This window comes from Toxotes jaculatrix, chromosome 7 (genome assembly GCF_017976425.1).
Source record: "Toxotes jaculatrix isolate fToxJac2 chromosome 7, fToxJac2.pri, whole genome shotgun sequence".
NCBI classification, from domain to species: Eukaryota; Metazoa; Chordata; class Actinopteri; family Toxotidae; genus Toxotes; species Toxotes jaculatrix.
In genome coordinates this window covers 4,202,724-4,230,055 of record NC_054400.1, presented here as the reverse complement: position 1 = coordinate 4,230,055, position 27,332 = coordinate 4,202,724, and the positions used below count along the sequence as shown (strand labels likewise).

The 27,332-nt window shown below is 41.9% G+C and overlaps 4 protein-coding genes across 18 annotated transcripts in view; all 4 read right to left on the bottom strand.

Annotated features, from left to right (window-relative positions):
* camk2b1 (calcium/calmodulin-dependent protein kinase (CaM kinase) II beta 1) overlaps nucleotides 1-2,913 on the bottom strand; it is a 66,654-nt gene extending 63,741 nt beyond the window's left edge. For all 14 annotated transcript variants that reach the window (XM_041042314.1, XM_041042316.1, XM_041042323.1 and 11 more), the window contains exon 1: nucleotides 2,644-2,913. In XM_041042314.1, coding sequence (XP_040898248.1) covers nucleotides 2,644-2,705 — 62 coding nt within the window. In that variant the 5' untranslated portion in view covers nucleotides 2,706-2,913. The remainder of the gene's footprint in view (nucleotides 1-2,643) is intronic.
* Nucleotides 2,914-5,710: 2,797 nt separating this feature from the next.
* si:dkey-13n15.2 (protein transport protein Sec24C) lies at nucleotides 5,711-15,545 on the bottom strand. 2 transcript variants are annotated; one of them, XM_041041941.1, is made up of 21 exons: nucleotides 15,296-15,545; nucleotides 12,632-13,321; nucleotides 12,263-12,321; nucleotides 11,919-11,972; nucleotides 11,593-11,704; nucleotides 11,202-11,329; nucleotides 10,831-10,966; nucleotides 10,386-10,495; nucleotides 10,183-10,295; nucleotides 9,904-10,095; nucleotides 9,541-9,637; nucleotides 9,287-9,388; nucleotides 8,850-9,017; nucleotides 8,662-8,758; nucleotides 8,426-8,574; nucleotides 8,168-8,306; nucleotides 7,799-7,920; nucleotides 7,353-7,532; nucleotides 6,890-7,087; nucleotides 6,441-6,530; nucleotides 5,711-6,288 (listed from the first exon to the last, which is right to left on the bottom strand). In XM_041041941.1, the coding sequence occupies exons 2-21, from the start codon at nucleotides 13,272-13,274 to the stop codon at nucleotides 6,148-6,150; spliced, it is 3,030 nt and encodes a 1,009-aa protein (XP_040897875.1). In that variant the 5' UTR covers nucleotides 13,275-13,321; nucleotides 15,296-15,545; the 3' UTR covers nucleotides 5,711-6,147. The 2 variants fall into 2 exon arrangements, with proteins under 2 accessions (XP_040897875.1, XP_040897876.1); XM_041041942.1 differs by having other exon boundaries at nucleotides 7,009-7,087.
* Nucleotides 15,546-15,757: 212 nt separating this feature from the next.
* LOC121184329 lies at nucleotides 15,758-22,588 on the bottom strand. Its single transcript, XM_041041940.1, has 10 exons — nucleotides 22,428-22,588; nucleotides 21,139-21,898; nucleotides 20,658-20,734; nucleotides 20,262-20,342; nucleotides 20,095-20,154; nucleotides 19,899-19,988; nucleotides 19,659-19,748; nucleotides 17,493-19,374; nucleotides 17,055-17,219; nucleotides 15,758-16,640 (listed from the first exon to the last, which is right to left on the bottom strand). Exons 2-10 carry the CDS (start codon nucleotides 21,839-21,841, stop codon nucleotides 16,396-16,398), a joined length of 3,393 nt encoding a protein of 1,130 aa, XP_040897874.1. The 5' UTR covers nucleotides 21,842-21,898; nucleotides 22,428-22,588; the 3' UTR covers nucleotides 15,758-16,395.
* Nucleotides 22,589-25,055: 2,467 nt separating this feature from the next.
* LOC121184332 (nuclear factor 7, ovary-like) lies at nucleotides 25,056-26,649 on the bottom strand. The gene has a single exon (XM_041041946.1). It carries the CDS (start codon nucleotides 26,487-26,489, stop codon nucleotides 25,056-25,058), a length of 1,434 nt encoding a protein of 477 aa, XP_040897880.1. The 5' UTR covers nucleotides 26,490-26,649.
* Nucleotides 26,650-27,332: the final 683 nt, after the last annotated feature.

Sequence of the window (27,332 nt, the reverse complement as noted above, 5' to 3'; positions counted from 1 at the left end):
CTATTAAAGGAATACCCCACCAAATAAAAAAAATGTTTTGAGTTTCAAACACTCACGTCCTGTAGGCTTGAAAGGTGGATCTGAGAAACATGTAGCGTGCTCTTTCACTTTCACAGCTCTGATTCACAGCATTTACACTGAATTCAAATGGTGACCCAGTTTCATGATGAAAAAACACATCCATATAAACTTCTCTAAAATTCGTTACTGCCTAACTCACCTCTCTGCCATGGAAACAATGCATTTGCACCACAACATGCCAACATAATGCTGAATACACAGCTGTCATCCGTTGCTCATCACTGGTGTAAGCACTGATTAGAACTAGTCCACCTGCACCAAGCTCAGTACAGTGGCTGTCTCCTATACATCATGGTACTGTCCTCTGAGAGACACTTTTCAGGACAGCAACAGGTGAGTGTATTTATTCTACAAATCCATCTAGAAAACTTAATTTTCTCTTGATATGTTTATTAATTTAATACCCAGTGCTGTTGGTTTACCAGCACGAGCCTTTAAAGGTGCGTAAGTAGTGAATACTTGTGCCAAATATTTTCTATTGTGAGCTTTAACCCGACATTAAATCAAGATAAAAATGTAGACATTTCAGGAAACACAGCAAACCGCTGATTTAACCAGGCGAGACAGGTTGAAGGTAAGTGAACACAAAACAAATAAACACACACAAACGCTCATGTTTGAAACTTGATCATGCATAAAATAACCTGTCATTGTTGCCAATATGTGAGTGTTACACTTGTTGGCGTCCTGGCAAAAAGCCACTTCACCACCGCGGAGTTAGAAAGCAAAGCCTCCAATGAAAAGCAAAATAAAACGACACGATAATAGCCCTGAAGGAGAACACAAGCCTCAAAAGACACTCTATGCATTATACATGATCTTTATCATTGCTATTCACTGATTCACTATCAGTGCCGTCTATATTAGTTATTTATGAGGCACTGTTTTCCAAAGTGTTTGGGCTTGTCAGTCTCAAACGTATGTGGAATATACTGCATACAGCAACAGGTAAAAAAAAAAAAAAGAAAGAAAAACTTTCAGTAAAGAAGGAGAAAACATTCCTAAAGTTCCTAAACGTGCGTCTTTCGCAGTATTTCTCAAAACGACATCAGAGCCAAACCTTTCCTACATGAAACCCACAAATAAATACAACATGTACTGTTCGCTGCACTTAAAACATTTTGGTTGCTCTCCTTGCAGTTATCATCCCAGTGGTGGACGCCTAAACGGCATGGGGCCAATCAAGCTATCAGTAAATAACCAGTGATATGCATGATAATCAAACAACAGCAGCGTGATGCATGACACTCTGCGGCAGCAATGTAAACAATGTGCGCCTGATGAGGAGTGATTTCTCAATTGTCCTCTTTACTCCTCCGCCCTGTGCTAATAATAGAATAACTATAAATATAAAGACCTGAGTGAATTTGGTGACCTGACTGACCCGTACATTCATTTTTATCTCTTATGATATCACCATAATTATCCTATACATTATATGTGGGGCTCAAACTTTACCTTTACGTGGCATTAATGAGTTAAGTTTGACAGTTTAGTGCAGTTTAGTTTAATAATTGTCAGTTTATCATGACAGAGAGTGAAACTGTGATATTCAAACTTCATATTGCTGTTCTTCCATCTCCTGCAGCACCACACCATGATGGATATGGTTCTTAGGAGACACTGTCTTTTTGAAGCCACTGGATACTCTAAACAAAGTAATGTGCACATTTAATACAAAGGGAGATTGATTGTTTTGCTCTGTGTCAGTGCAGAAAGTCTTATCTTGTGTTATCTGCCACCACTGTGCTGCAAGAGCCTCCTCAGAGAGAGAGAGAGCTGTCACTCCTCTTCGTGTTTATATAAAATGTGCATACATGCAGATAGCGTTAATTCAGAACTTTAAATGGAAACCAAAGAAAATGAGGTCAGAGGCAAATGAGGTTTTCAAAACAAACAGAAAACAATAGAAAGCTTTAAATGGCCTCAATAATTTCATTCTGTGAGCTGAATAATGAGTTTATCTGAACGGATCTTCGCTTTATGGCTTTTGCAGATGACATTAATTAATTCTCCAAGGTAATTCACGCGGAACGTGCCACGCAGAAAACGGACATGTGCGTAGCCTGAAACGACTTCGTGCACGATTCGCCGTGTTTGTACTCGTTCTACAAACTACCGCCGACTTCTTTTCATCTGCGGTTCAAGGCATTTCTGACACTGCACTTTAACGTCAAAAAACCGCAAACACTGCTGCAGTTTTCCTCAGCCTTCGCTGAAGATCTCGAAACGAACATGGCAAAAATATTCTGAGAATAGCGGGCACGCGTTAGATAGATAGAGAGAGATAGAGAGAGGCTGGACTTGCACAGAGAAAGAGAGGAAAGAGAGAGAGAGAGAGAGAGAGAGAGAGAGCAGCGTATTTTGAGAGCTGTCATCCCGAAAAAGCAACACACACACACACACACAGACACACACAGAGCACTGCTGGCCTGCAGAGTCGCTCAGCTCAGCTCTGCACCGCATGGAAACCAGCGTCAAACCGATAACAGACAAACCCCACCACAGACCAGCGAGCCCCCGACCCGACACCCGTACATTCACACAACAGCCGATACTCACTTCCCCAGCTCCTCGTATAGCTGGTACTCGTCTGTGAATCGCGTACAGGTTGTCGTGGCCATGTCTCTCGTTTCTTCTCCTTATTCAGCTCGGAGCCAAAATACAATTTAAAATATATATGTATAAAAAAAAGGTTACGTTTATTATTATTATTATTTTTTTTTTTGGTGCTAAAATGTTGCGTTCAGGGTGCAGGTCCGCCCAGCAGCTAGACGGCCGGTGGAGCGGTGAAATGCCTTTCAGCAGGCGCTTAAAGTGACGGAGGGCTTGATATGGAAAGACGAAGCGACCGGGGTGGGTGTCCTCTCTCTGCCTCTCTCTCTCTCTCTCCACTATCTGACAGCTACCGCGCTCAACCGACCCGTAAACAAGCTGCAGGGCCCAAGCGCAGCGACTTCCTGCTAGGATTTCCACAATAAAACGCGGGTCATTTATTTATTCACTTCTCATGAAGCATGCAGTGTCTGTTACTGCTGTCCGAGGATGCTGTGCAGTTGGTTCTGTTGATGAGGGAATGGAAATGGAGCCTATTTAACAGGCTGTGTGAATAGCTGGGTTGTTCTATTCACAGATTGATTTATGAGACAATGGGGCCCTGGGCACAGACATAAAAAATACTACCCGGTGTAAAGAAGCAAGGACCAAAAAAAAAGAAAAATTGTTGAACCAATGCATCTGAGAGTCTGTTCTCCTTCTTTGGAGTCCTTTTGCAACTCTTTGGGGTCATTTTGCATCCATTTTGTTTTGAGTCTCTTTATAGTTTCAGTTCTTCGTAATGATTTGCGTCAGTTTGTGTCTTTTTGTGGTCCATCCGAGTCTGGTTGTGGTTGTTTTGTCTTTCTAAATCCTTGAATCTTTATTTTTTTTCTACACATTTTTGCATCTTCTCTTCTTCCAAAATCAGAATTTTGGGCTGACACTCAGAAAATCATGTTGTTTTTGTTATGCGTGAGTTCTGCTGATGTTAAATTTCCTCTTTCTCCTTTCTCCATATCTTTTGGCAGAATATTTTCCCTGTCATGCCCAGAGAGCACATTTGGTATCTCAGAATAAACTTGCACTTTATTCTGAAGGCCAAAATCCCCACCTGCCAGGTCTTGTGCTGCCACGTTCGTCTAACTTGACGCTCCGTTTGACTTGGTTGCGGCTTCACTACTTGGCAGCGGCGGAGTCGGCGCTCTCTGCCGCCCTCTGCTGGACCCAAGTGCTCAACGGCAAAGCGCGGCAACGTAATCGAACACACCTCCCGCCTGCACGGTGCGTATCTCCAAATAGGGGCAAATATGAGAGAGCTGGTTTGTGCCTCCAAAACGCGCCGCCGTGTGTGCGCCTAAACGCGTCTGTTCGTGTGGATTCGAGCTGGACGAGGTGACACGCTTCACAGGCTCATCCACAAAACATCACAGGCAGAATTATACTGTCCCTGCAGTGAATTTAGAAAGACACAATTCAGACATCTCAGCAGAGCGGGTGCGTCAGGCGGTGGAGGACATGGTGAAATGTCTCTAAACACATCCAGGACGCAGAGACATATGTCTCTGGATCAAAAATAATGGAAATGATATTGTTATTTAAGTACTTGGCTTGCATTGCATGTGAAATATCTGAGTCCATGTTAATTGCGTATTGTCATGTTGGAAAATTCCCCCTCCAGCCAAGCTTCTACAGACTGGAAGCCATATTTTCATTCACTGTTTGGATACACAAACTTGCATTCACTGTGCCACCTATGAATGTCATCTCCCCTGCAGCTTTTTCACTCATGCAGCCCCATGTCAGACACACTCCCACCTCCATGCTTCATGGTCGGCACTGTGCAGGCACTGTGGTAGTCCTTGATCTCATCGCTGATTTGATATCTGCAATACAGAAACTTCAAATTCCATGTTGGTCTTTGTTTCTCCAGAGTGGGTGTGATGTGCAGTAGTGCTGCACTCAAAAACTGGAAAGATATCATGTGGTTACCGAGGTGTCGCACAAAGCAGTAGAAACTTATTATAATTTTAGGAGTGCTTATTTCTTTACAGACGTTTACTGTGATGAATAGAGCACATTTGGGAAGGTAAGAGGGTTTCTAAATCCAAAAATACAAGCTGTGTGACCAGGGTTTGGTTTTGAGTCCAAGGACTCACAGAGACTGAGGGCTAAATTGCTTTTAATCATCTTAATTATCTCAGAAACAAACCATTTCTTGCAGGAAAAAAAAAGTTGACTCGTGACTTCTGTCTAATGATTTTTCAGGAGGAAAAGAAATGACTCAAATGTCGACACCTTTCTCTCTCTGTGGAACTTTTGTTAAAAACACCTTCACTCACAACAACACGAACTGTCATCAAAGTTTCCTACAAACAACTTTTAGGAGGGTTTAGTTTTCCCTTACACACATTCCAACACCGACTCGATCACAAAGGCTAATTTCAGCCACTTGAAATTTCATCATCTGGCTTGAAGAGTGTCAAATGATTTTTTCAGGCCATGAACAAAGGGATGATGATGCTGGTTTGTGTGAAATACCTCAAAAGCTTACAGATGGATTTCCATGAAATTTGGTTCAGACATTCATGTTCCCCAGGGGATGAAATAACTTTGGTGTTCCCTTGACGATGGCAGTAGAGCCATCGCCTAGTCACCAGGAAAAAATGTTAACGTCTGTTACCAACCAGGGATTTCTGGCACTGACCACATCTCCCACGTGGTGAAAAGACCTAAAACTGTTGGCAGAATGGCTGCAAAACTGTGAGTGATATCAGAATGTGAGTGAAATAAAAAGAACACCAGTGCGACTCCGATCCCGCTCCAACTCCGCCCCTGCCTCAGCCACACGCTCGAGTGCTTCCCACCCTTTCAACAATGTAATTGCTGCCGATTAGTGTTATTAGCCACTTGGACGCGTCAGACAGTCGCCCTTTTGGCTTCATGAGTCACACATTCATCAGCTGTTGCAGGACGACGTCTACGATACAACTTCACTGCTCTGCCATTAATTAGAGGACAGTTCCACCGATGTTCGGTTCCCTGGCTGAAGTGCTGTGGTACAAAAACATGTAAAATTTCCATCTAGGTTCAGTGAAAGCCTTTATTTACCTACAGGACATGATGCACACATCCAACTGTGTGTATCATACACACAAGCAGACGCACGCGCACACACACACACACACACTGAGATACACATACCTGCAAATCTGGGCGGGGATTAGAGAATTGCCATGACGCAGGAATAAATTATCATAAACACATTTTCAGGAGAGTACAGATCACATTCATCACAGCACACGTCGTACATGTTATATCACAGCACTCATGAAATAAATATCTCTTAACTGTCCTCATGCACTGCCTGATTCTATGACAACAGGCCTTTAGTGTTTCCAAATTGCAATAATGTCTAATAATACATTTGCTCCTCTAATCCTGTTTTCTGTTTTTAAACTAATACGCTGCAGTGTTATATTCTGTAGAAGATAATGCACCTGGAGAAGTGAGAAGACGTGAGCGCGTGTGTCACTGCAGCAGCCGAACAGAGTTGATGTGAAGGTGGTAGAGGAAGTCTGCATAGGACGCTCCTCCGTTGGGACTCTTGTCCTCCACCAGGTGGCGCTGCAACGCCTCCTCGCAGGTGTCACCCTGCTTCACCACCCGCAGCTGAGACAGAGACACACAAGAGGTGGCACCATCAGTCAACACCCACACTGACACATTTATCATGATATGAATTTACTGTGGACGTATGGGTCTGTAAAAATTACTTAGCAACCTAAATACTTTGTGAAGAATGGGACAGGTCAGCAGCTCACCTTGCGGGTGCAGGACACCTGGGAGTTCAATGTGTTGATGAAGGATCGAATACTGATGGACAGAGGGTTTTCCAGAACTGGCAGTTTGGTCTGGAGGAACACACACACACACACACACACACACACACACACACACACACACACACACACACACACACACACACACACAAACATCAAATGGTCGTTTACTCGTTTCAAACTAGCACATTTAACTCAGTCCTCCCGATAACTTTTTCTTAAGATTCTTTCATAAATCAAAAAATAGTGTTCATAGCTGAATTTTAACAGTTAATGTGCTTCTTATTGTATCATTTACTGGTGTGAGAAAGAATGTTTTGTTAAGTTAAAAAGTTCGAGGAAAATGCTCGTCTTCAGTTGTAGTCACTATAACTAAGCTAAATCTACTGTAGCACTTGCAGCCTTTGGTTACTGTCGGTGTAATCTCTTACCTCTCCGGACGGCAGGGAGGAGAAGCAACTGGTGTTAAAGAGCTCGACAAGAGTGCTTGCTGGGACTTGGGTGCCCACCCAGAGCAGCAGAGTGAGAGGTGCGTGGACCAAATACAGACCTCTGGTCTCCAGGCTGACGGCACAGCAGCGCAGCGCCTTCTCTGGGTTTGGAGGACTGGAGTTCTCAGTTGAAAGTGGCTGAAAGCGACAGAGGAGTGAAATTTAGACTAAAATGAATCTCTCCAGAGCATCTGACTCACATTTAGTGATGCTGCTTAGCCAAAGGTACAAAAGCAAAATAGCCTGTGCCGCCTGCCGTGCTGCTTTTTAACTGCCAGAGTCAATATTTCGTAGTGCAGAATTTAAACTCAATACATGAGGCGTCACTGTGATCAAGACAAACTGGGTTTTTTTGTAGTATAAATATGATCATGACAAACCGCTATGTGTTGATTGTACTGACCAGCGGAAGCAGCTGAGGATAAAAGTGTGTGGCGGTGCTGCAGGTGTCCATGCTGAGCACCTGGCAGCGTTGCTGCAGTCGCTGGTGGATGGAGCTCCTCAGGCCCGGCAGCAGCACCTCACTCTTCCTCAGACTGTTGATGTAAACAGGAAGAGCTCGCAGGTACTGAGGAAGGACGAGCTACAGAACACAAACAGACATATACAGATGAATATAAAGAGGGACATAAGATGACGATGATATGAGAGGGTAAACTTGGTTTGTAAATTAAAAAATAATAGAAGAATAGGCCTAAAAAATGAGTAAAAGCAAAAGTTTAAAATGAGTTGTCCTGGTTTTTCTCTACAATGATGGAAACAGCATTTAAATTTTTTAGACATTTCCAAACTTTATGTTTCTGGAAGAATTCAAAACGACAAGGTGTGTTTTACGTTTCCAAAGCTCACCTGTCCAGCAGACACTGAGGTAGAGCAGCAGTGTTTGCGATAGGATGCCAGTGCCTCCGTTACCTCTGTCTGCAGTTCCTCCCTCAGCTCCTGCAGAGGGCGCTCCAACACTGCACAATACACTACACAGAAGCATTTTTTAAAATCACATTTCCAATTGAATTTTATAGAGTAAAACAAAATGTATCATATGGTAATTTAATTTATTCATTCTTCCTAAGTTTCATTTAGTTTACTTATTTCCAACATTTACTAAGAGAATTTTAGAAAGAAATTATGCTGACAATGTCGTTCAGGTTTTAAAGCATTACATATTTTTTATGATCTTAAACCTAAATAATCCTCTAATCTACAGTGCAATGTCCTTACTCTTCTTGCAGTAAAAGGTGAGCAGTGTTTGGGCCTGATAGTGGCGGAAAGCATCCTGCAGGTGACGTGAGCATCGCAGGGTCAGAGTGTGAACCCTGGTCCTCCTGTCTCCTGTCTGGGTGCTGTAAGACAACACAGTCTGGGACACAGGAGGCGGTGAGATGAGGATTATGGTTAAAAAAAAAAAAAAAAAAACCAAACAAGTCTGAACGAATGGATACTCAAACTGTAAGTTGATGGTCATGAACATTAACCCACCTGTATGGCTACACCTCTCGTCTCATCCAGAGCTCTGGAGTGGGCAAGCTCCACAGCCAGTGTTGTCCACCTGTCAAGGGTTGCCATGGCGACACGGCCAGGGCTAGGTCCAGGGACAAACAGTCCATAGCAGCCGGACACACGTAAATCTGGTGAGAAAGGGTACGAATGTTAGAATCACAGGTTTTTTTTTTAAAGGACACTTGGTGCCGCATCACACTACGGAAATCTCTCACCTTTGCTGACAAAAATCCTGAGCTCAGCCTTGTAGCCCGTGTCCACCTCCAGAATCCTCTTTAAATCAGTGCTGAAACGCTCCCTGTCCAGTTCTCCCTGTAGTGGAAATTTTTTAAATAACCATCTAAAATAGGGCATCTACAATAGGGCATTTCCAGGGCCACAATAGGAGGAGCTGCTGAAATACCTGTAGGTGGCTGTAGGTGTGCAGATCTCCACCTGTTAGATACGGAACGTGCCCTGGCCAAGCCCCGCCCACGTCTTGTTGGGAGAGGACAAACAGGTAAACGCCGCAGCCCTGCTGGACGCACTCCTTGGCCAATGAGGTGGCTAACTCTGATGGCTGAAAGATGGACTGGGAAAAACGAAAGAGGAGGGAATTAATGTGTCCACACAGCTGCATAACACCACTGCCTGCTTCCTTCTCTTCTACAGAAGGGTCAGAGGTCAATTAAACAGCAGCACTCACTGGAGCTGAAGGCTCTTTATCATGGGTCACACTTGCTAGACTTGATGAAGAATGATGCCATTACTTGCTTTATATCCCACTATTTCATTTTATGAAGACACATAAAAGAGTACATGGAGTACAGTGTATATACTTCATGTGTGTTTTTCATGTACCTTTGGTTTGTTGGAGCCAAAGAACCCTGAGGAGTTTGTGTGCCCCGTCTCTATCAGAGAGGCAGTATGGAAGACCAGCAGCTTACCAGGACAACTCAGGGCCTAAAAAAGAAATTTCATTACTGGTCTGAACTGTAATTTTTAAATTAATGCTTAAACTAATCATCAGTAAAATTACATTTTTCCCAAATCACTGACAGTTTGTAAAATAATCAGCATTATGATCTTATCCAAGAGGGAGCCTATCAACTGACCTGCAGTACAGCCAGCCCCGCTTTGACAGGCAGCTCCATTGGAAGTCCACTAGAGTCATCACACTCTGCACTGAACTGAGGAATAAGCTGCAACACACTACACCAAAAAACAGGCAGATAATGAAACTACAGGAAGTTCTTCCTACAGCTGATGAGTGCAGGTGGTCATTCACAGCTTTATCATCATCTGTTGCTTCTAATTTTTAAACTAGAAAAATCATCTGGTCTCCAAATTTCAAATTTCTCTTGTTAAAAGCACAAACTAAGCATCAGTTTTAGGCTGAACATGAAATGAACATATTACTTACAGTGTAGGAGTAATGTCTATTTAATGGGCAGATGGTCAGTCAGCATGTCTGTTACCTGTTGATACTGTCGATACAGTCTTTGAGGGACACCAGAAGCCCCTCCCTCACAGGAAGTTGCAGGTCTTCTGTCTCTGTGATGACCAGCATGTGTGGGCGGGACAACGCAGGGCTGAGGTCGTACAGGTGGATTCTGCTGTCATACGTTATCAAACCAACACGTATGTCCGACAAGGCATCACCGTCCCCGCTACACAGATAGGATGAAACATTAAAGGCTGCTGGATCATTGTTCCTGTTCTCACTGTATCTTCCAAACAGCGGGAGCGTGTTTTACCTGTTCAGAGACGTGAGCAGAGAGTGTATCTGCTGTGTTACAAACTCCAAATGTCCTCCTCTTAGTGCTGAGGCAGACACATCTATGGCTAGCAGCAGTGCAGCAGGTTCGCCCTGAGATAAAAGTACAACAATTTACACACACGGCTGATAATAATAACTTACATGCAAACAAACCTGACAGATTTAGAGGATGAAACTAACCTTCTGAGAACTGAGTATCTCGTAAGACCCCACACTGAGTTCAGGCCTCTTGTCTTTATCAATCCGAACCCCCTCCACGCCTTTGGTGGGCTGGTAGTGTTGCCACGGCACTGAGACACGAGACGGGAGTAAATAAATTGTTGTTGCATGAAAAAGGAAGCGACGAGCTCAGAAAACTACAATCAGGTTAGGTACAGGGGCTCATCACACTGAAATGGTAGAGGGAACACAGCTGTTTGAGCAAACAGTTAACTGACCGGAGCATGAAGTTATACCAAACCTTTTTCAAAGTTAGAAAACCAGGTAATATTTTGTTAATTTCTTCTTTTTTTATTAATTGTTTGACAACGTAGAAATAGGTTAGTTTGATAAACAGGGACTAACTGACTGGATGTGATAGGTCACTGATCCAGAGAGATTCCAGATGTTCACTGCTGAGTCTTACCTTCACTGAGTTTACCACAGAAAGGGCAGTAAAATCTTTGACCACAGTCCTGCCAGCCCATCGCCGGGCACATGGAGGCTCCGCACCAACCACAGCCCACTACACACTCTGCCTCTCTGCACACTGGAAGGAGCTTCTAGAGACAACAAACACACATTACATGCACATTTATGAGCATTTATATCTACACAGAAACCTTCACTCTCAACGACACATGGGTTAACTGCAACGTTACGAAACTCTGGTCTTTGGCTGCACTTCCATGTGAACATCTCCCTAGATGCTTTCAGTTTCTCCATTTGTAAGTTGTTTTGTTTTTAAAAAAAAAAAAAAACAGAAGTAAATAAAATAAAATAAAGTCAAAAACTGACCTCTCCAGTATTTTGTTTTACAAGAGGGGTAACCAGGGCTCCCAGTGGCAAACGACTGAGCAGGGCGGTCTGACCTTCACAGGGCACGCAGTATGAGGTGGAGCGGATGGCCAAAGGACTTGCGTTACCTTGAGTTCAACAGAGACAACGTCAATAATAATATGAAGGTTGACCCAAAGTTTCATGAAATTTTAGTGTAGACAGAAGTTGTCCTAACCTTTCTCCTGTCTGACCAAATTACATCTGTTAATAAACTGACAGCAACATTTAGCAACAATGTTGATGCAGTGTTAAATATAAATATAAATCTGGAACCATCATACTGGATAAAACAGTATTTTATGTAGTACATCACTGTGACACAGATACAGACAGTGTTGTGGACATTCACCTCTGTCTTCTATGATACAGGACGTAGTTGCCAGAGGAGGAAGACGGGAAAAAGGCTCTGAGACGAAGACCTTGCCCTCCCACTCTGCCCTGTCCTCTGCAATTACCTTCACCTGGCACAGACAGTGAGAGACAGATGTTCAGATCCTATAAATGAACATGTATAAAACTATCACACATCAACGCACATCGACAGATATGACGGGAATATGTGTCGCCTTTAAGGTTAAAAGCCTCAGAGAAGCTGTGCAGGAAATAGTCCTTCGTTTGTCAGAGGAACTGCAGAAGTCAGTCAACAAAAGATGCTAAGAGAGAGGATGAACTTACAGCACTGGGCAGGAGCTCTGGGTCCAGGCCATAACGGGACTCAGAGTTCAGAGACTGTTTTCCAGGGAAAAACAACAACAACAACTACAAGGTGTCAGTTTATCCAATGTGAGTATTTACTATCATTTTCTGTTTTATAGCATTGTACACTGAATAATTTGGGGTTAAACAAAACAGCACATCTGAGGATGTCACCTAGGACTCTGGAAAGCTGTGGCGAGCATTTATCAGACTGTGACATTTTATAGACCAAATGATTAATCGTTTAACTGAGAAAATATTCTGCCAATTAATCCATTACACTACATTAAAATAGTTCTATAGTGTTATTGTATTTTCCCCACCTGTGGTGAGATGGTCCTGTCCTGTGCGGCCGCACTGGGAACAAATTCATTTATGGTTCCTGAGTTAGACAAAGGAGAAAAGATTCAGACTAGAGTATTAAATGATGGCGCAGGCTGTTTTCATTCAGACTGCAGAAGTTCTTTGAAAGAATTAAAGCTGCACTTTATTCAGTGCAGTGGTGGTATATGTCCTGGGTGATGCAGCTAGCTTGTAATGCTCTACTGGATTGCTTATGGATGGTTAAGCAATGGGATTTATTTTCTGAATTTAACTGACCAGTGCTGCTCAACTTTAGCAAATTCTTCTACTACTGAGAGAGACACTGATATATGTATGCAAGTGTATCACGTCATTACACATTGACCTACCTCTAGAGTGTGGTGGAAGTGTCCACTGAGGCTGCTGTTGGATAGGAGAGGTGGGAGAGGCATGACTGTAGATATATCCAGCATGAACAGAAGACTCCATACTTGCCCTGTCGAATGCAGGTTGAAGTGTGCCGTGTGGATTCTGGTTTAAACACTGTCCAAATGATGGAGGGCTAATGGGCAGATGTTTCTGATGCGGTGACTGAGGTCCATTCAGTGAATCCTGGTGTGTGTGTGGAGGCTGGAAAGGGGCACACATTGCTTGGTAAGGACTGTGAGGGGAGTGAGGGAGAGAACATGGAGGTATATTTCTTCCTTGGCTTGCAGCTGGAATCACTGATGAAACATGAGCATTGGGGACGATTTGCTGCACACTCTGGTCTGTATTACTAGCAAAGAGCAAACTGTGATGAGTGTTGTTCCTGGATGAAAAGGTGCTCGGGTTGCTCAGGCAGCCCTGGTTAGACGCCTGCATGCGGTCGTAACAGGGTCTCTGGTCTGAGGGCGAGCCCAGGCTGAGATGCTGAACGCCGGGCAGAGGGTTGCAGAGCGGTCCTGGAGGTGAACCTGTGGACCAGCTGTTCTGGCCCGCCCACTGGTGACAGGGTGTCTGGCTCTGATTGGCTGTGGGGACGTCCATCATCCTCCATAACCATCACTGATAGGCGCGTTTCTCCTCGGAGGCGGGGCCTAACGAGGCAACACAAACATGCAAAAGTCACCACCTGAGTCGTGATGTGCCTGTTTTCCTCTCTCAAATTTTAAAATGACAGTGGTTGCGGCAGATAGCTTAAAGCTACCTGCAAAAAACAAAAAGCTAAGTATTTCTTTCTGAGACACCTTCGAAAACTAAAATCGGCTAATCTGTTAACCCTCTATGGCATGAATTTTTATTTTAAGAGGAAAAAAATATTTCACCCTAGTTTTGGGAGCTTGGGGGGGTCCTTATAATATATCAATCAGAAAATGTGCCCCCCCCAGCCCCCCCCACAAGATTTTGGTTTGTTGCCTCAGGGCAACAAGATGCAATGAGGGTACTAAAACGGCAAGGTTTTCTATATTATTTAATAAGTGGAATGAGGAACAAACAAGCAATAAATACATTAGAAGAAATACACTGGCTTTGTTCCAAAAACATGTGGGTGCCTGGTAATCTAAACAATGACATATACACTGCTGTACCCATGAATTGCTCCAGTTCTTTAGTAGTGAGGCTAAGGGGCTTGTTGGTGTTACACTGAATGGCATATAAATTTGACTGCTCTACAACTACTTCCAGAATGTCTTCAGAAAAAAACATCTTGAAGTATTTGTAGGGGGACTTGATATTGTCTGATTTTTGGAAGGCTGGCCTGCCATTCTGGGTAATCAGTGATGTTGGTAAGCATGGAACATCTATGAGACTTCATCTTCATTTTCCTCTTCATCCACAGACTCATTGTTATCAGGCAGGTCATCTGTTTTCAAAAGAAACCAGTAAGCATAAAATTAGAATAGGTCATATATACCTCTCTTCACCCACTGATGCCCGCACGCATGCATGCACGCACCCACACACACATGCAGGCACGCACACACATACACAAACACACACACATGTTCATTCCATACAGTATGTTACTCTACTGACTGAATCCTGATCTCCTAACTCCCTCAAACCTGATTCTGGTCCACTCTTCCTCACTGTCACTCTCTTCAAGCTCATTGTCCTCATATCGGAAGGAATGATCCTAACCGCTTGATCATGTTCCTTACACCCATAAAATGTTTGTGCATCCATTTCTTGTGAGTAATAGTAGATAGTGCAGCAAAAAAATTGATTATGTTGATAAGATAAGATAAGATAAGATAAACCTTTAATAGTCCCACAATGGGGAAATTGCACTCATCAATTGCATTGATAACTATGCATCCCTACTCATCTCCATACATGAGCATGCTATAGTTCACACAAAAGTGGTCTAACTGCACAATGTTGCCCTGAGGCAACGAATGAAAAACTGCTATTTTAGTATATAAATGAAGACAAAAATTGTCTTTACTCAATCAAATATGCTTCTTCACTTATTCATGCACATCACAGATATTTTTTATACAAAGTTATTTAAATTTAAACATGTTAAAAAGTGAAATTTATCTTACCTTCTGCAAGCAGTGCGCCCAAGTCGGCTGTGGTCCCAAAAACAACTGTTTCACCCCAAGACGAAAGGTCAAATCCACGCCAAGCTCAAATTTCATTGGTCACAGACTTATCATTAGACTTTTAATGTGATGTTTTACTTTAAAAAATTTAAAGGGGAGGTGTGTGGGCCAGAATAGTGGTTTGTTGCCTGAGGGCAACACCATGCCATAGAGGGTTAATAAAAAGCAATTAGCTCTGTCAACAGCAAGCAGGTTACCTGAACTACCTGATCGAAACACATCACTGTAAGAGCAAACTGTCCAAAAATCATTGTGCCCCGTTGATTTGTTTAACAGCTTATTTTGTAATTAGCAGTAAAAACTTGCTATTATTAGCTGTAAACACTGAGTTGCTGCTGTGGACGCGAAACCCGTTTACGGACACTGGACAACCAGTGGCTTCGAAAAAAAAACGACTGGATGAAATTCCTCGATTTGAGGAAAAATCTTTTTTTTTCTGTAGTAAAAGATTAGACTTGATACCTTTGGACATCAACGGGAGTAGCTTGTTTTGCGTGGGGCATTTGCTCGTAAACGTTACTAACGTTAGCGTCTTCATTTCCCCCTGTGCGGCGACGGAAGCGAAACGCCTCAGAGAAACTGTGGTTAGTTATTTATTCGTCTTTGCGTTATATCGAAATAAAAAAATCCAAGACCAGAAGCCACTTCATCCTTAAGGTCATGAATTAAGCCACAGCCAGTTGAATCCATGAGACTGAGCCCCGCTGCAATGTTCGCGTCACGTCGGCAGGAATCACGACAACGTGCTTCCGCGTTTCCTTTCAAAGTAAAAGCCTTTGGATAAAAGAAACGACTTTAAAATACAAAATTGAAAAGCTAGAAACTCTCCTAGCTGCAAACAAATTATACAATAAGTGTCGTCAACAAATGTAATAAACTATCGTCTTTATGCAGTTGTTACTCAAGTTCTAAAACTAGGTATAATTTCTACAGTTTCTTGAGTAGTTGCATTATTATGCAACTACAGAAATTGAATTACAGAAATAAATGACTGGAAAAACAAAAGATGAGTAACCTCTATTCCACAAAATAGTGTTTTTTTGTCTTTTGTTCACAAATAAATCGCTAAAATATTATTCCTGGCATTTTATTATTGGTAAATTGTTATACAAAATCAAACAAAATACCATATACTAGTATACCAAACTGAGCAACCAAATATATACCAGATAACTTGGCCACAGAAGTTAAACCTGCAGCTCCAAAACTTAAAAAATATTCAACAGCTAACTCTGTACAACACTTCATTTGCCAGTAAAATCACAGAGAAAGGAATTCTGTAATCAGATCAGGTTAAGAGTGATGACTGAGAACAACTGCAAGCCACAAAAATAAAAAATGAAAAACAATTATCAAACTGTGCTTGGCCACTGCAATGAACTGAAATGCTGAAAAAGATGGAGACTGATAAAAAAAAATGAAAAAGTGAGGGAGAGGGAGGTGAAGGATGAGAAAATGGAAGAGGGAAAAGTTAAACAACAGAGGTTTTACCATGAATAAAATATAAAATAAGACCACTGAAAATGTCCAGTCCTTTGCTGTGGTTCCACTTGCTCTGGCCTCTAACTGTTTGTGGATGAAGCCTGGGACGTGCCACTTTGTCTTTTTAGGGCAGTGATCCTGTTTCTGACGTAGTCCTTAACACCTTTCCATGAACGGGTCCTCAGTGCTTTTGGCTCAGCCTCAAGACACTGGATGCAGTCGTTTTTCTGCGGCACCTTGTGTCCTTGAATGAAACGCATCATGTGCCTTTCAACAGCCCGGACCTCGGCTTCCTCCCATTTATGTTTGCCCTTACTCTGAGACCCTGTGAGAGGGAAAGCAGAAAGGAAGAAACTTCTGTCATCAATGAATGTTTGTTAAAGACAAGATGTTATATACCACTGACATCACGGCTATACTCTTTGACTCAGACTCTAAACAAAGACAAGACAAAGACTTAAAACCCAAAACTCCTGTCGATCTTCACTGTCCAAATTTTTTGTTGGTTTTGACAACTTGGACAGAGGTGAACCATAAATAAGAACTCTTGGAGATACTTTACCTCATCTACCGTTTGTTCTGCACGAAAGATTCTGCAACGTATGGCTGTCACACCAGGGTTCAGAATTAAAGCTACATTCATGACTTCATTGCGTGAAATGAGGTAATTGGAACAACCCACCGAAACGAGCAATCTAGACAATTAAATTCAGACTGTAATTAAAAACATCATTGCTACCTTTGTTGCCTGAGTTGACAGATTTTTGAGATACAGTCATGTTGGCGCCTGCTGTTACTCCATGTGCTTGTTGATGGTAGAAATCTGCCGGTTCATAGGATGCCCCGGAGAACTCAGAGTGATCCCATGATGCAGCTTGTTGCCTTGCTTCAGGTTGTAATGTCACTGTATTGAAGACAAAAAGAAAAAACAAGTCTTCCTTTACATTTCCTTTCTACCAATACATTTACTGCACACACCTCTCCAGACTTGCAGCCATTTGGTTGCGGCCCCTGTATCTGTTACAGCTGCGTGACGTCCCCCTTTCAGTGCTTCTGCTCAGCAGCTACACAGCAGCTTTGTTGCAGCTAATGTTTGGAAACCAGGTCATTATACACAGGTTCTCCAGTGATGTATTTTTGACACTTGAGAACTGCATAAGAACTTAAAAATGATTACCTTCTGAGTCCATTTCGACATCATCCAGCTGCATGTCGCTGCTCTGGCGCAGGGTTCGGACTTGATTATTAGGGCCTAAAATTTGGTCGGCTTCATCTTCATCCAGGTTCATCAGCTGTAGCATTGTTGCGTAATGATTCCGGATCTTCTTTGACGTCAGAGCTTCAGGGTTTTTAGCTCCACATTCTTTGACATACTGTTGGATGCACTCTGAGCCTTTGTAGGCAGACATTGCATTCGGGCGGGCAAAGAGAAAGGGATTCGTTTTGGGGACTCCACATGTCTCGCGAATCTTTACGAGAAGCTCCAAAGCTGAAACGAATGACGGTTTTAGTAAAACAGGGACCATCCTCCCACAGTTCCCTCGTATGTCGACTCTGGTGAAGAACCCACACATGGTTCTTTCCAAATCTGAGACGGATACGTCCATGTCATCAAGCACGTCTGACTTTTCCCGTGACATAAAAGATGATAGCTGAATCGCTGATACCTCTCCGGGTCTCCTCCTGTTGAAAATGATTGTCCGAGCAAGTATTACCCTGGACAGAGCGGCATAGTTTTCTGCAGAAGGGCTGTCTCTGAGTTTTTCCTCAGCAAGATGATGAACTTCTTCCATGTGGTAGTTCAGGCGCTTTACATCTTCAGCAAACGGCACCTTCTTTTCTGTGGTCAGTTTTGTTTCTTTGAGAGTTGTCAATGCACCAGAGGAAATGAGCTTATTCCATTTCTTCTGGTACATGGAGAGGAAGTTCCGCGCAGACTCTGCCAGACTTGCATCACCACACTTCACTGCGTTACTCTCAACGATACAACAGGCCTTCTGCAGGTGGTAGCCAATCTTGAGGGCAAGTGAAGGAACGTTGAATGTTTTGTTGTCTGGGTCGTAGCGGGCCAGGACTTTCACGGCGGACACCACATGTCGGAAGCTTGAGGGGTAAAAGAAGTCCTCCAGGTTCTTCAGAGGGGTTGTTTTTTGAGCTTCAAGCACAAGTCTTGCTATCTGACGGAGGTTTTGTCTTATATAATCATGCTTCTTCACATCAGATCCGTACTGATTAAACATTTGCTCTCCAAACTGCAAGATAATCTTGTCATCCATGACAGCTTGTGTTACATCATCGTATATCATCTCACACAGAACGCTCTTAAAACCATCGCTCACGCCAAGATCTCCTAAAGTTTCGAGCACACACCTCGATGCAATGCGCTTTCGTCGAAACTGTGATTCATCTTCATTCCTCACGTTCTCTGGGCATACTCTCATGTGTCTGTACAAAGCTTTCTTCACATAAAGACCTCGACAGTAAAGACAATGAAGAAAGTCTTTGGCTTGTGCAGTTTTTTTTGGTCTTTTTCGGACAGCAAGATGTCCCTTCCCTGTTCTCAAAACGTCTTTATTATGTGCAAAGTTTCCTTGATTTATTAGTTTGTTCCATATCTTTTGTCTTTCTCTGGAATGTATGGGATACTGAAATGCAACCGCGACCTCTGCTTTGTCGCTGTGAACTGTCTCGAAATGCCGAGCCATTTTGGCTAACGGCTTTGAGCAAAACACGCAGTAATTCCTCCTGTCGTAAACGCGTTGTGCTTTCGAATTTGAAGTCGGCAACACCACAGCTTCAGAGTACTTCTTCTGATTAGTTGTGCATGACTTTTTAGGACTGACGCCTTCATCCTCACACAAAGAACTTCCTGATTTAGCCTTTCTTTTTGATGGGAGAGAAGGTCTTTCGTGCGTGGGGGTTGAGGAACTGGTGCGACTAGATTCATCAGCAGAGACCAATTCAGTTTCAGATTGGAAATCAGAGAAGTCCCCATCAATTTTGGGTAAGTAGTCAGGATCACTGTCATCCCCTGATTCGGCTGAAGTATCTTCCCTTTTCTGAAAAAAAAAAAAAAAAAAAAGTACAATTTTATATGGAAATAACGTCACAGTCTGAGCTCTTGGTCTAATCAATAAGTTGTTCATAGACAAATCATTTCAGGTCTAATGTTGTTGTTGATGACATTACTGACTTAATATAAAATAACAAGTTCGGGATCCCTGAAAGCCTAAGAGTTATAGCACATACCACATAAATGCAATTTATGAAAATACCCAATAGAACTTAGCCAAAACTGACCATGGGCCATGCACTAATATATTACATGGAACATGGTCACTACCTCTAATTGTCCTGCTGACACTGGATCATCTGACATTTCACAGGTCTCATCGTGTTCATCATTTGATGAACTACACGCTGAAAGATGTGACTGTGAAAGAAAAACAAACAACAAAAGAAGATAAGAAACTCAAAAACTATAACACCAATGTGGTTGATGATTGACTGTCATATTGTAATAGCGTCAAATACACAAATAAAAAGAGAATTTCTGCAGAATAATACTCTAATGTGGAGCTACCTTTGACTTTCCTGCAGACTGATGAACTTTCTGTGCATTGTTGTTCTTAATTTGTTCACGTTGAGACGATTCATCCGTCGATGGAGGAGACTAACAGGAAACAATGGTGTGTATTATATTATTGCCTGTACTTCAGATATGAATTGTTTAACATAATTGAAAATCATAGTGCAACATCAAAAAGAAAAAAACCGACCTGAATACCTGTGTGCAGAGACTGCCCATCACTGCTGTCATCTGGAGGTATTGTTTCCAGCTTTATGGGTGCACAAGGTTAAATCAATAGGGAGCAACTAAGTAGAATTTAAAACAAAATAAAATTTACAATTTAAAACAACAATAAAATTTACATGACACACTTACAAGTTTATCCATCTCTGCCAGCTGTTTAAGCAGCTGTGCACGCTGCTGTAAAAGAATCGAACGCCGGCTCTCATTGCTGGCCTGAAAGCAGATAAAAATAAAAAAGGCATAAATATAACAATAGTGTTCTTAAATGAAACTCCTCAGCTCTGTAGCTCCACTGAACATATCCACATGATGGTAGCTGATGGGCGGCAATTCATTTGGTAAATGCTAATGTTCAAAGTGACTTAAAAAGCAGACAGTCAACCTCCTTAGGAACGAACTGTTACATGAAAAAGAAATTACCAGATCTTAGTTTTCTATGTGAAGATATGAACAAAAAAAAAAAAAAACACCAAACAACAGAACCTTCTTTGTTGTTTCTGTGTTGGTGTTTGCCGTTAATTTCCTCACCCGTGGAATGATGTTATCATGTGATGGCTCAATGTTAGAATGAGCATCTACATCAGGGACAGACTCGTTTACAGCTCCTGAGGAAAAAACAAGACGCACAATGTAAGATGCAATGTCCAGTATTGCACGGTGGTCAAGTTCAAGTTGTGCAATTTGAAAACCTTTTTTTTTCAGTACACGTTTGTGTGTCCACAATTACAGATATTCAAAATCTATATTTATATTTGATCGTTAAAATTCAGTATGTCCAATTAGGATCTAAAAATTAAAGTGAAGTCAAAAACCTGGTTGCTCACATTGGCTTTGGTCCCATTCAGATATGAGTGTCATTAGAAAATCCAGGACACCAAGGATAAGCAACTCATCAGTTTTAGTTCTAAACTCTGTGGTTTAGATAAATCAGACCCAACATGTTTAATGGCACCAAAGAGGCTTGACAAACATGTCATTGTAACACGCAGGTAGTACGTATACAGCTTACCTCTGCAGTGTGATGAAGGCATCCACTGAGGTTGCTCCTGAGAAGTGGATGGGCCATAGCTGTGAGTGTGTCTAGCAACACCAGCAGACTCCAGATTTGTTCCTTCCAAAGCAGCTTGAGTTGTATTTACATGTTGTTCACATGATGGCAGGCTCATAGGTAGATCCTGAAGTCCACTTGGTAAACCCTGACTGGATAATGGAGGTCGAAATGACTCTTTGTAAGGGTCATGGGGCAAGAGAAGTGGTAAATGTTGGGGCCTGCAGGGCTGTAATCCTTGGTTTGGCTGGGGAAGAGATGGTGGAGGTATAGTCTTTTGTTGGTTTGAAGCGAGCAGCACTGATGAAGTATGAAGGCTTTGCTGAGCAAAGGAAATATGAGGAGAGGCACTCGGGGCAGCAGTGCTGGCAAATAATGTGGTGGATGACGGACTGCTGCTAATGTGAGATGCTTTGTACAGGGTAGAGTGATGAGCGCTGTTCGTGGATGACAAGGCGCAGAGGTCGCTCAAACAGCTCTGACTGGACGTCTGCAGGTGGTCGTAGGAGGGTCTCTGTTCAGATGAAGAGCCCAAAGTCAGGTGCTGAGAGCCGGTCAGTGCGTTGAGGAGGGGTCCATGAGTTGAAGTTGTGGACCAGCCATTCTGGCCCACCCATGACCGACAGGGTATGTGGTTCTTATTTGCTGTCGGGTTGTCCATCATTCTCCATAATCATCAGAGTCGGTTGCTTGGAATCTGCTATTTCCTTTGACACAGGCTCTAGCAGAGCAGAACAACATGCACAATTTACCACTGTGGTGTAAAGTATTTCAAATATGTACAGCTTTCAACGATGAAACTGGGAAACTGCCTCGTTGAAAACCTGAAAACCGTTTTTTTTTTTTTGTAAAGGCACACTGGAAGATTAGATTTAGGGTCACTGACAAAAAATGTTTGTGTGGACCGACCCTTGAAGCTAGCTACTTCACCCCAAGTCATGCTTAATCTTTTGCAGGGTCTTTTACGATTAACATACTTATCAGTCATAAATGACTACATTTACACTTACAGTGAGGAATGGTCAGCTCTGTTCAAGCCGTTGTAATTATACGCACACTGACAAAATGCAGCTTTTGGTTAATAGTTAGCTAGCTACACTGATTAGCTGTCAACGTTAGCTGTTAGCCTGCCCTTTGAAAGTCCGGGATAATTCAACAACGTCTCCAAAAGAACTGGACTGAAAGAAACGAATTTATGTGGAGAACATATCTGATTTTCATTAAAACATTTTTGAACATGAACACCGTACCTGCGGACATCGGACAGCGGCCTTTGTTTACCTCACACGCTGCTAACACCACGCTTCCGCTTGGTTTTTCAGAATAAGAGCGTCGGTTCAACAAACGTGGAACCAAAACATGGACTAAGTGAATTTAAAAAAATAAATAAATGCATTTTGACATAAGAATAAATTAATGATCAAAACAGCCAGTGCTGGAGGGGAATTTCAGATTGTATAAGTAAATAAAACTATTCCCATACAAGTCAAAAGTCTTCATTCAAATTTAAAATTTTAAAAACATTTCAAAAACATTAAAAAAAAAAACAATCAATCAGAAATCTTACAAAAAAAATTATGATGAAGGAAAATTAAATCACACAATTGCAGACAGCATTTATACAGCCAATACAATGTATTCTGCTAATCAGTGTATTAAAAAGAAAATCTGTCTTTAATTTTGAAAGTTTCATCGCCGGATCTGAGGAGGCATTACAGTTTCAATTTTTAGTACATCTTTTATTTCTCTGGATTACCTGTTGTTTAACTTGCTTCATATAATCTGTTTTAAACAAATAATTAAATCAGACCATACACGTTTTCAGTTTTGTACATTGCCACAATTTTGGAAACTTCATTTCAAAGCACAGAAAGAGTGTGATAACCGCCCCCCCCCCCCCCCCCCAAAAAAAAATCAACACTTTAAAAGAACAGGTAAACAGCTGTAGTATGCTAGGTTGGATGTGATGATGACTTTAGACTTAGAGATGTTAGAGACTTTAGAGTGTAATAAACCTCTAAACAGTCCTCAATCATCTCCATCTTTCTGCTGATGCTCTTCCCCTTCTGCTCCTCTTCCTCTCTCAGAGCTGCCAGTCTGGACTCCTCTTCCTCTTTCAGGATCTGCTGGAGCTTGGTGAACTCTGCTCTGATCTGTCTCTCTGTGGACAGCAGCTGCTTCTTGGAGCGTTGAATCATTTCATTGTATGTTTTCTCCACTTGTTTGTATTTGCTCCTCTTGTCCTGTAGAGACTTCAAGTCAGATTTCAGCTGCTCCTTCAGGTCACTGACTGCTTGTTCTATAGGAACCACCTTGTGACCGTGGTGGAGAGAAAACTCACAGACAGGACACACAGTTTTGTCTTCATCCTTACAGAAGAGTTTCGGTTCTTCTTGATGTTTACTACACACCACCTCCATCTTCTTCTCTCCTCTTTTAGTCTCAGATGATTCAGCTTTCTGTCTCTCAGCAAAGGAATCAGCCAGTTCCTTCAGTGTGAAGTTCACATGTAGATGATCCTTTGAAGATTTTCTTTTACAAATGGGACAGTTTTTGTTTTTAGCTTGTTCCCAGAATTGTTGCAGACAGCTTGAACAGAAGCTGTGGTTGCAGCTCAGAGACACAGGATCTCTGAAAGTCTCTGAACACACATGGCAACTCAGGTAACTTTCAAAAAGAGCAATCTTCTCAGCCATTTGTTTTGGTATCAATATGGTCTTTCAATATCGAGACTCACCAAGTTACTGTTCCTCCTCTTGGTGTCTGAAAATACTCCAAATAAGTGTTTTTAAGCAGAGCTCTCACACCCTGTAATGGCGTCTTAGCACTGATCAGTGTCACAATCTACTTTCATTTCTTCTACACCTGTCATCAGGTGAATGAATGCCTGAATGAATGTCATTTCATTTTGTCTCCAGCAGATGGTGCTGCAAGAATTTCATCCCTAGATAAACATTTTATTCAGCACAGAACAAATTGTGTGGACAGTCATCGTTAGGTAAACAACATAAAATGGAAAACGTCTCATCATTCTGATCTCCTTTCTTTCATATATATTTAATACAGAAAACAATCACTTCATAAAAATGATATAAAAATGAAACAAGGAGAGGTTTGTGCTCCAGTCCAACAAGTTGACTCAAAACAAACCAGTCTTACAACATTTTATCTTCCAGTAACTGTACCAGGAAACTGATTTTGCAAACTCGTCAGGTTGAATATGTTTTTTTCAGGTTCTGTCTTTTAGAGAAAAATTAAATTTTACAGGGAAAATTAAATTCTGACAGGATGAACTTCTCTCTTTATTTACATCTTCATCATCTTCTTTCCTTGTAGCAACTCATTTTTCAAAGAGTCCAGACACATTTCACAGTGAAACTAAACAAGATCACAATGAGGCCTGAAACAAATGTGAAACCTTTTTGTTTTAACATGTTGGTGGGAGGAAAGAAAAACTGGAATTTGGAAACTTTGTCTCCTGATGATGTGACACAGTCTCAGCATTTTGTAGACATGTCTTCTTGGATGTTAATCTTTATTTTAAGAAACAACACAACCTGCTATACCAAGTCTGTTTTTTTTTTAAAGCTAAGAAAGCAGCCTGAAAAAAATATCAACAGCAGGATTTACCATCATTAATAAATCTCAATTAAAGAAAACATAAATGTAACTAAATTATTTTCATGTAGAAAACACAGTTGGATCATTCAATTATTTACAGTGAGTTTCTATGAAACAACAGACAAAGATGAAAACAGCTTTACGTAATTCATTTAGGACAGTGGAGACAATTAGAGAAAAAAACAACAGTGTGATCAGGAATCTAGAGTGTAATAAACCTCAAATGATCATGATAGAAGAACTAACATCCCAGAACATCACAGAGAAATCTTAGTTTGACAGAGTTTGATAGAAGTCGTTTTGGCATCACCAGACTCTCCAATATTGAAATATGGGAAGAGTCTCTCAGTAAAAGTGTCTTTGTGAGTGAAGATGTGATTCATGCCTTCAGCATTGTAGAAGGACACCTGTCCCCTGTCATAGTCCAGCTGGACTCTGATCCTCTGGAGACTCTTCTTCACTGTGAGAGTCTCAGCAACACAATTGGTGTATTTTCCCCTGCGATGCCATAAACACCAGAATCCATACTTTGGTGAAACTGTTTTCTCCTCCTTCCTTTCAACTGACTCTTTAGCCAAACCCACAATCCAGTCAGGATGGTCTCCCACCTCCACCTCCCAGCTGTGTTTCCCTGAGCTGAAGCCCTCAGAGCCCAGAACAGTGGTATAATTAGTGTGTCTCTCTGGATTGTCAGGGAGCTGCTGGTCTGTGTCTCCCCTTCTCACACTGGTCAGATCATCAGACAGATAGAGCCAGGGGTTTGCTGTGTTTGGGTCCAGAATGACAGGACTGAAGTGGACCTTCTCCTTCATCTTCTCCCAGACTCTGAAGGACAGGTTGCCCAGGTGTTTGGCCACATCTATCAGTCCTCCTGAGACCAGCTGTGGATCTGACAGTGAGCTCTGGGCTCTGGCTCTGGTCTGAGTGGGTTTATAACTGCTGAGGAAGGACACGTTGTCTTTCTTCAGCTCTTCTTCAACAGCAGAGATACTGTCTGACAGAGAGGAGATCTGCTCCTCAATCATCTTCATCTCTCTGCTGATGCTCTTCCCCTTCTGCTCCTCTTCCTCCCTCAGAGCTGCCAGTCTGGACTCCTCTTCCTCTTTCAGGATCTGCTGGAGCTTGGTGAACTCTGCTCTGATCTGTCTCTCTGTGGACAGCAGCTGCTTCTTGGAGTGTTGAATCCTTTCATTGTATGTTTTCTCCACTTGTTTGTATTTGCTCCTCTTGTCCTGTAGAGACTTCAAGTCAGATTTCAGCTGCTCCTTCAGGTCAATGGCTGCCTGTTCTATAGGAACCACCTTGTGACCGTGGTGGAGAGAAAACTCACAGACAGGACACAGAGCTCTGTCTTCATCCTCACAGAACCAATAAGGGACACCTGGATGCTTTTTACACACCACCTTCTCCTTCTCATTCTCTTTTTCTCCTTCAGTCTCAGGTGAAGCATTATTCTGTCTTTTAGCAAAGGTGTCGGCTAGTTCTTTGAGAGAGAAGTTTATGGATGGATCATCCTTTGAAGACTTTCTTTTACAAACGGGACAGTTTTTGTTTTTAGCTTGTTCCCAGAATTTTTGCAGACAGCTTGAACAGAAGCTGTGGTTGCAGCTCAGAGACACAGGATCTCTGAAAGTCTCTGAACACACGTGGCAACTCAGGAAACTTTCAACAAGAGCAATCTTCTCAGCCATTTGTTTGTATATCAATATGGTCTTTCAACAGCAAGACTCACCAAGTTACTGTTCCTCCTCTTGGTTGCTGAAAATACTCTAAATAAGAGTTTTTAAGCAGAGCTCTCACACCCTGTAATGGCGTCTTATCACTGATCAATGTCACAGTCTACTTTCAATTTCACTGAGTCCGTTACCAGTTGAATTATCACATACAGGAAATGCTGTCATTTAATTTTTTCACCAGCAGATGGCGCTGAAAGGATTTCATTTTTATATAAACATTTTACTCTTTATTTAGAACAGTACAACTTTTCAACTTTTCTTTTCTTTCTACAGTTCATTAAAATGAAACTAGGAGAGTATTATATTATAATGAAACAAATAAAATAACAACAAAAATGAAACACAAACAAAAAGCCAATACCAAAAAATCAGATTTTCACATTGATAACAACACGTGAATATTCTGTCAATGTCTTTTCAATTATTTTAATGTAACATTTCATAACCTCAGGTTACGTCTTTTAGAGTAAATTTAAATTTTTTTCAGAGAAAGAACTCCTGACAGGATGAACTTCTCTTTTTGTTCATTTAGATCTTCATCATCTTCTTTCTTTGAAGCAATTTTTTTTTAAAAGTCCATAGAAATTTCAGATAATTCAGTCTGGATATTTGTCTTAAGACATCATTTGACAAAACTGGTATGGATATAGTCAATAATCTTCACAATATCATGCATGTGTGAGCAGGATGTTCCTGAAAACTGCAGTAAGTCAGATTTAAAAGTAAAATCATGTGTGCTGAAATAATTCTTGTGTATCTATTTCTCCACCCTTCATACAGTCTTAGTGTTATACAGAC

Bases quoted from the DNA above. Each gene is read 5' to 3' on its own strand.
- LOC121184332 (XM_041041946.1), bottom strand. From the start codon at position 26,489: ATGGCTGAGAAGATTGCTCTTGTTGAAAGTTTCCTGAGTTGCCACGTG.
- LOC121184329 (XM_041041940.1), bottom strand. From the start codon at position 21,841: ATGATGGACAACCCGACAGCAAATAAGAACCACATACCCTGTCGGTCA. The intron at 19,989-20,094 runs GTCGGTTTTTTT...GTTTCCTGTTAG, and splicing joins CTCTGCACACAGGTATTCAG to TCTCCTCCATCGACGGATGA. The intron at 19,375-19,658 runs GTAGTGACCATG...TTTTTTTTTCAG, and splicing joins TGTCAGCAGGACAATTAGAG to AAAAGGGAAGATACTTCAGC.
- si:dkey-13n15.2 (XM_041041941.1), bottom strand. From the start codon at position 13,274: ATGATGGACGTCCCCACAGCCAATCAGAGCCAGACACCCTGTCACCAG. The intron at 11,705-11,918 runs GTAAGTTCATCC...TGTCTGTGCCAG, and splicing joins CAGAGCTCCTGCCCAGTGCT to GTGAAGGTAATTGCAGAGGA. The intron at 10,296-10,385 runs GTTAGTTTCATC...CTTTTATCTCAG, and splicing joins AGATACTCAGTTCTCAGAAG to GGCGAACCTGCTGCACTGCT.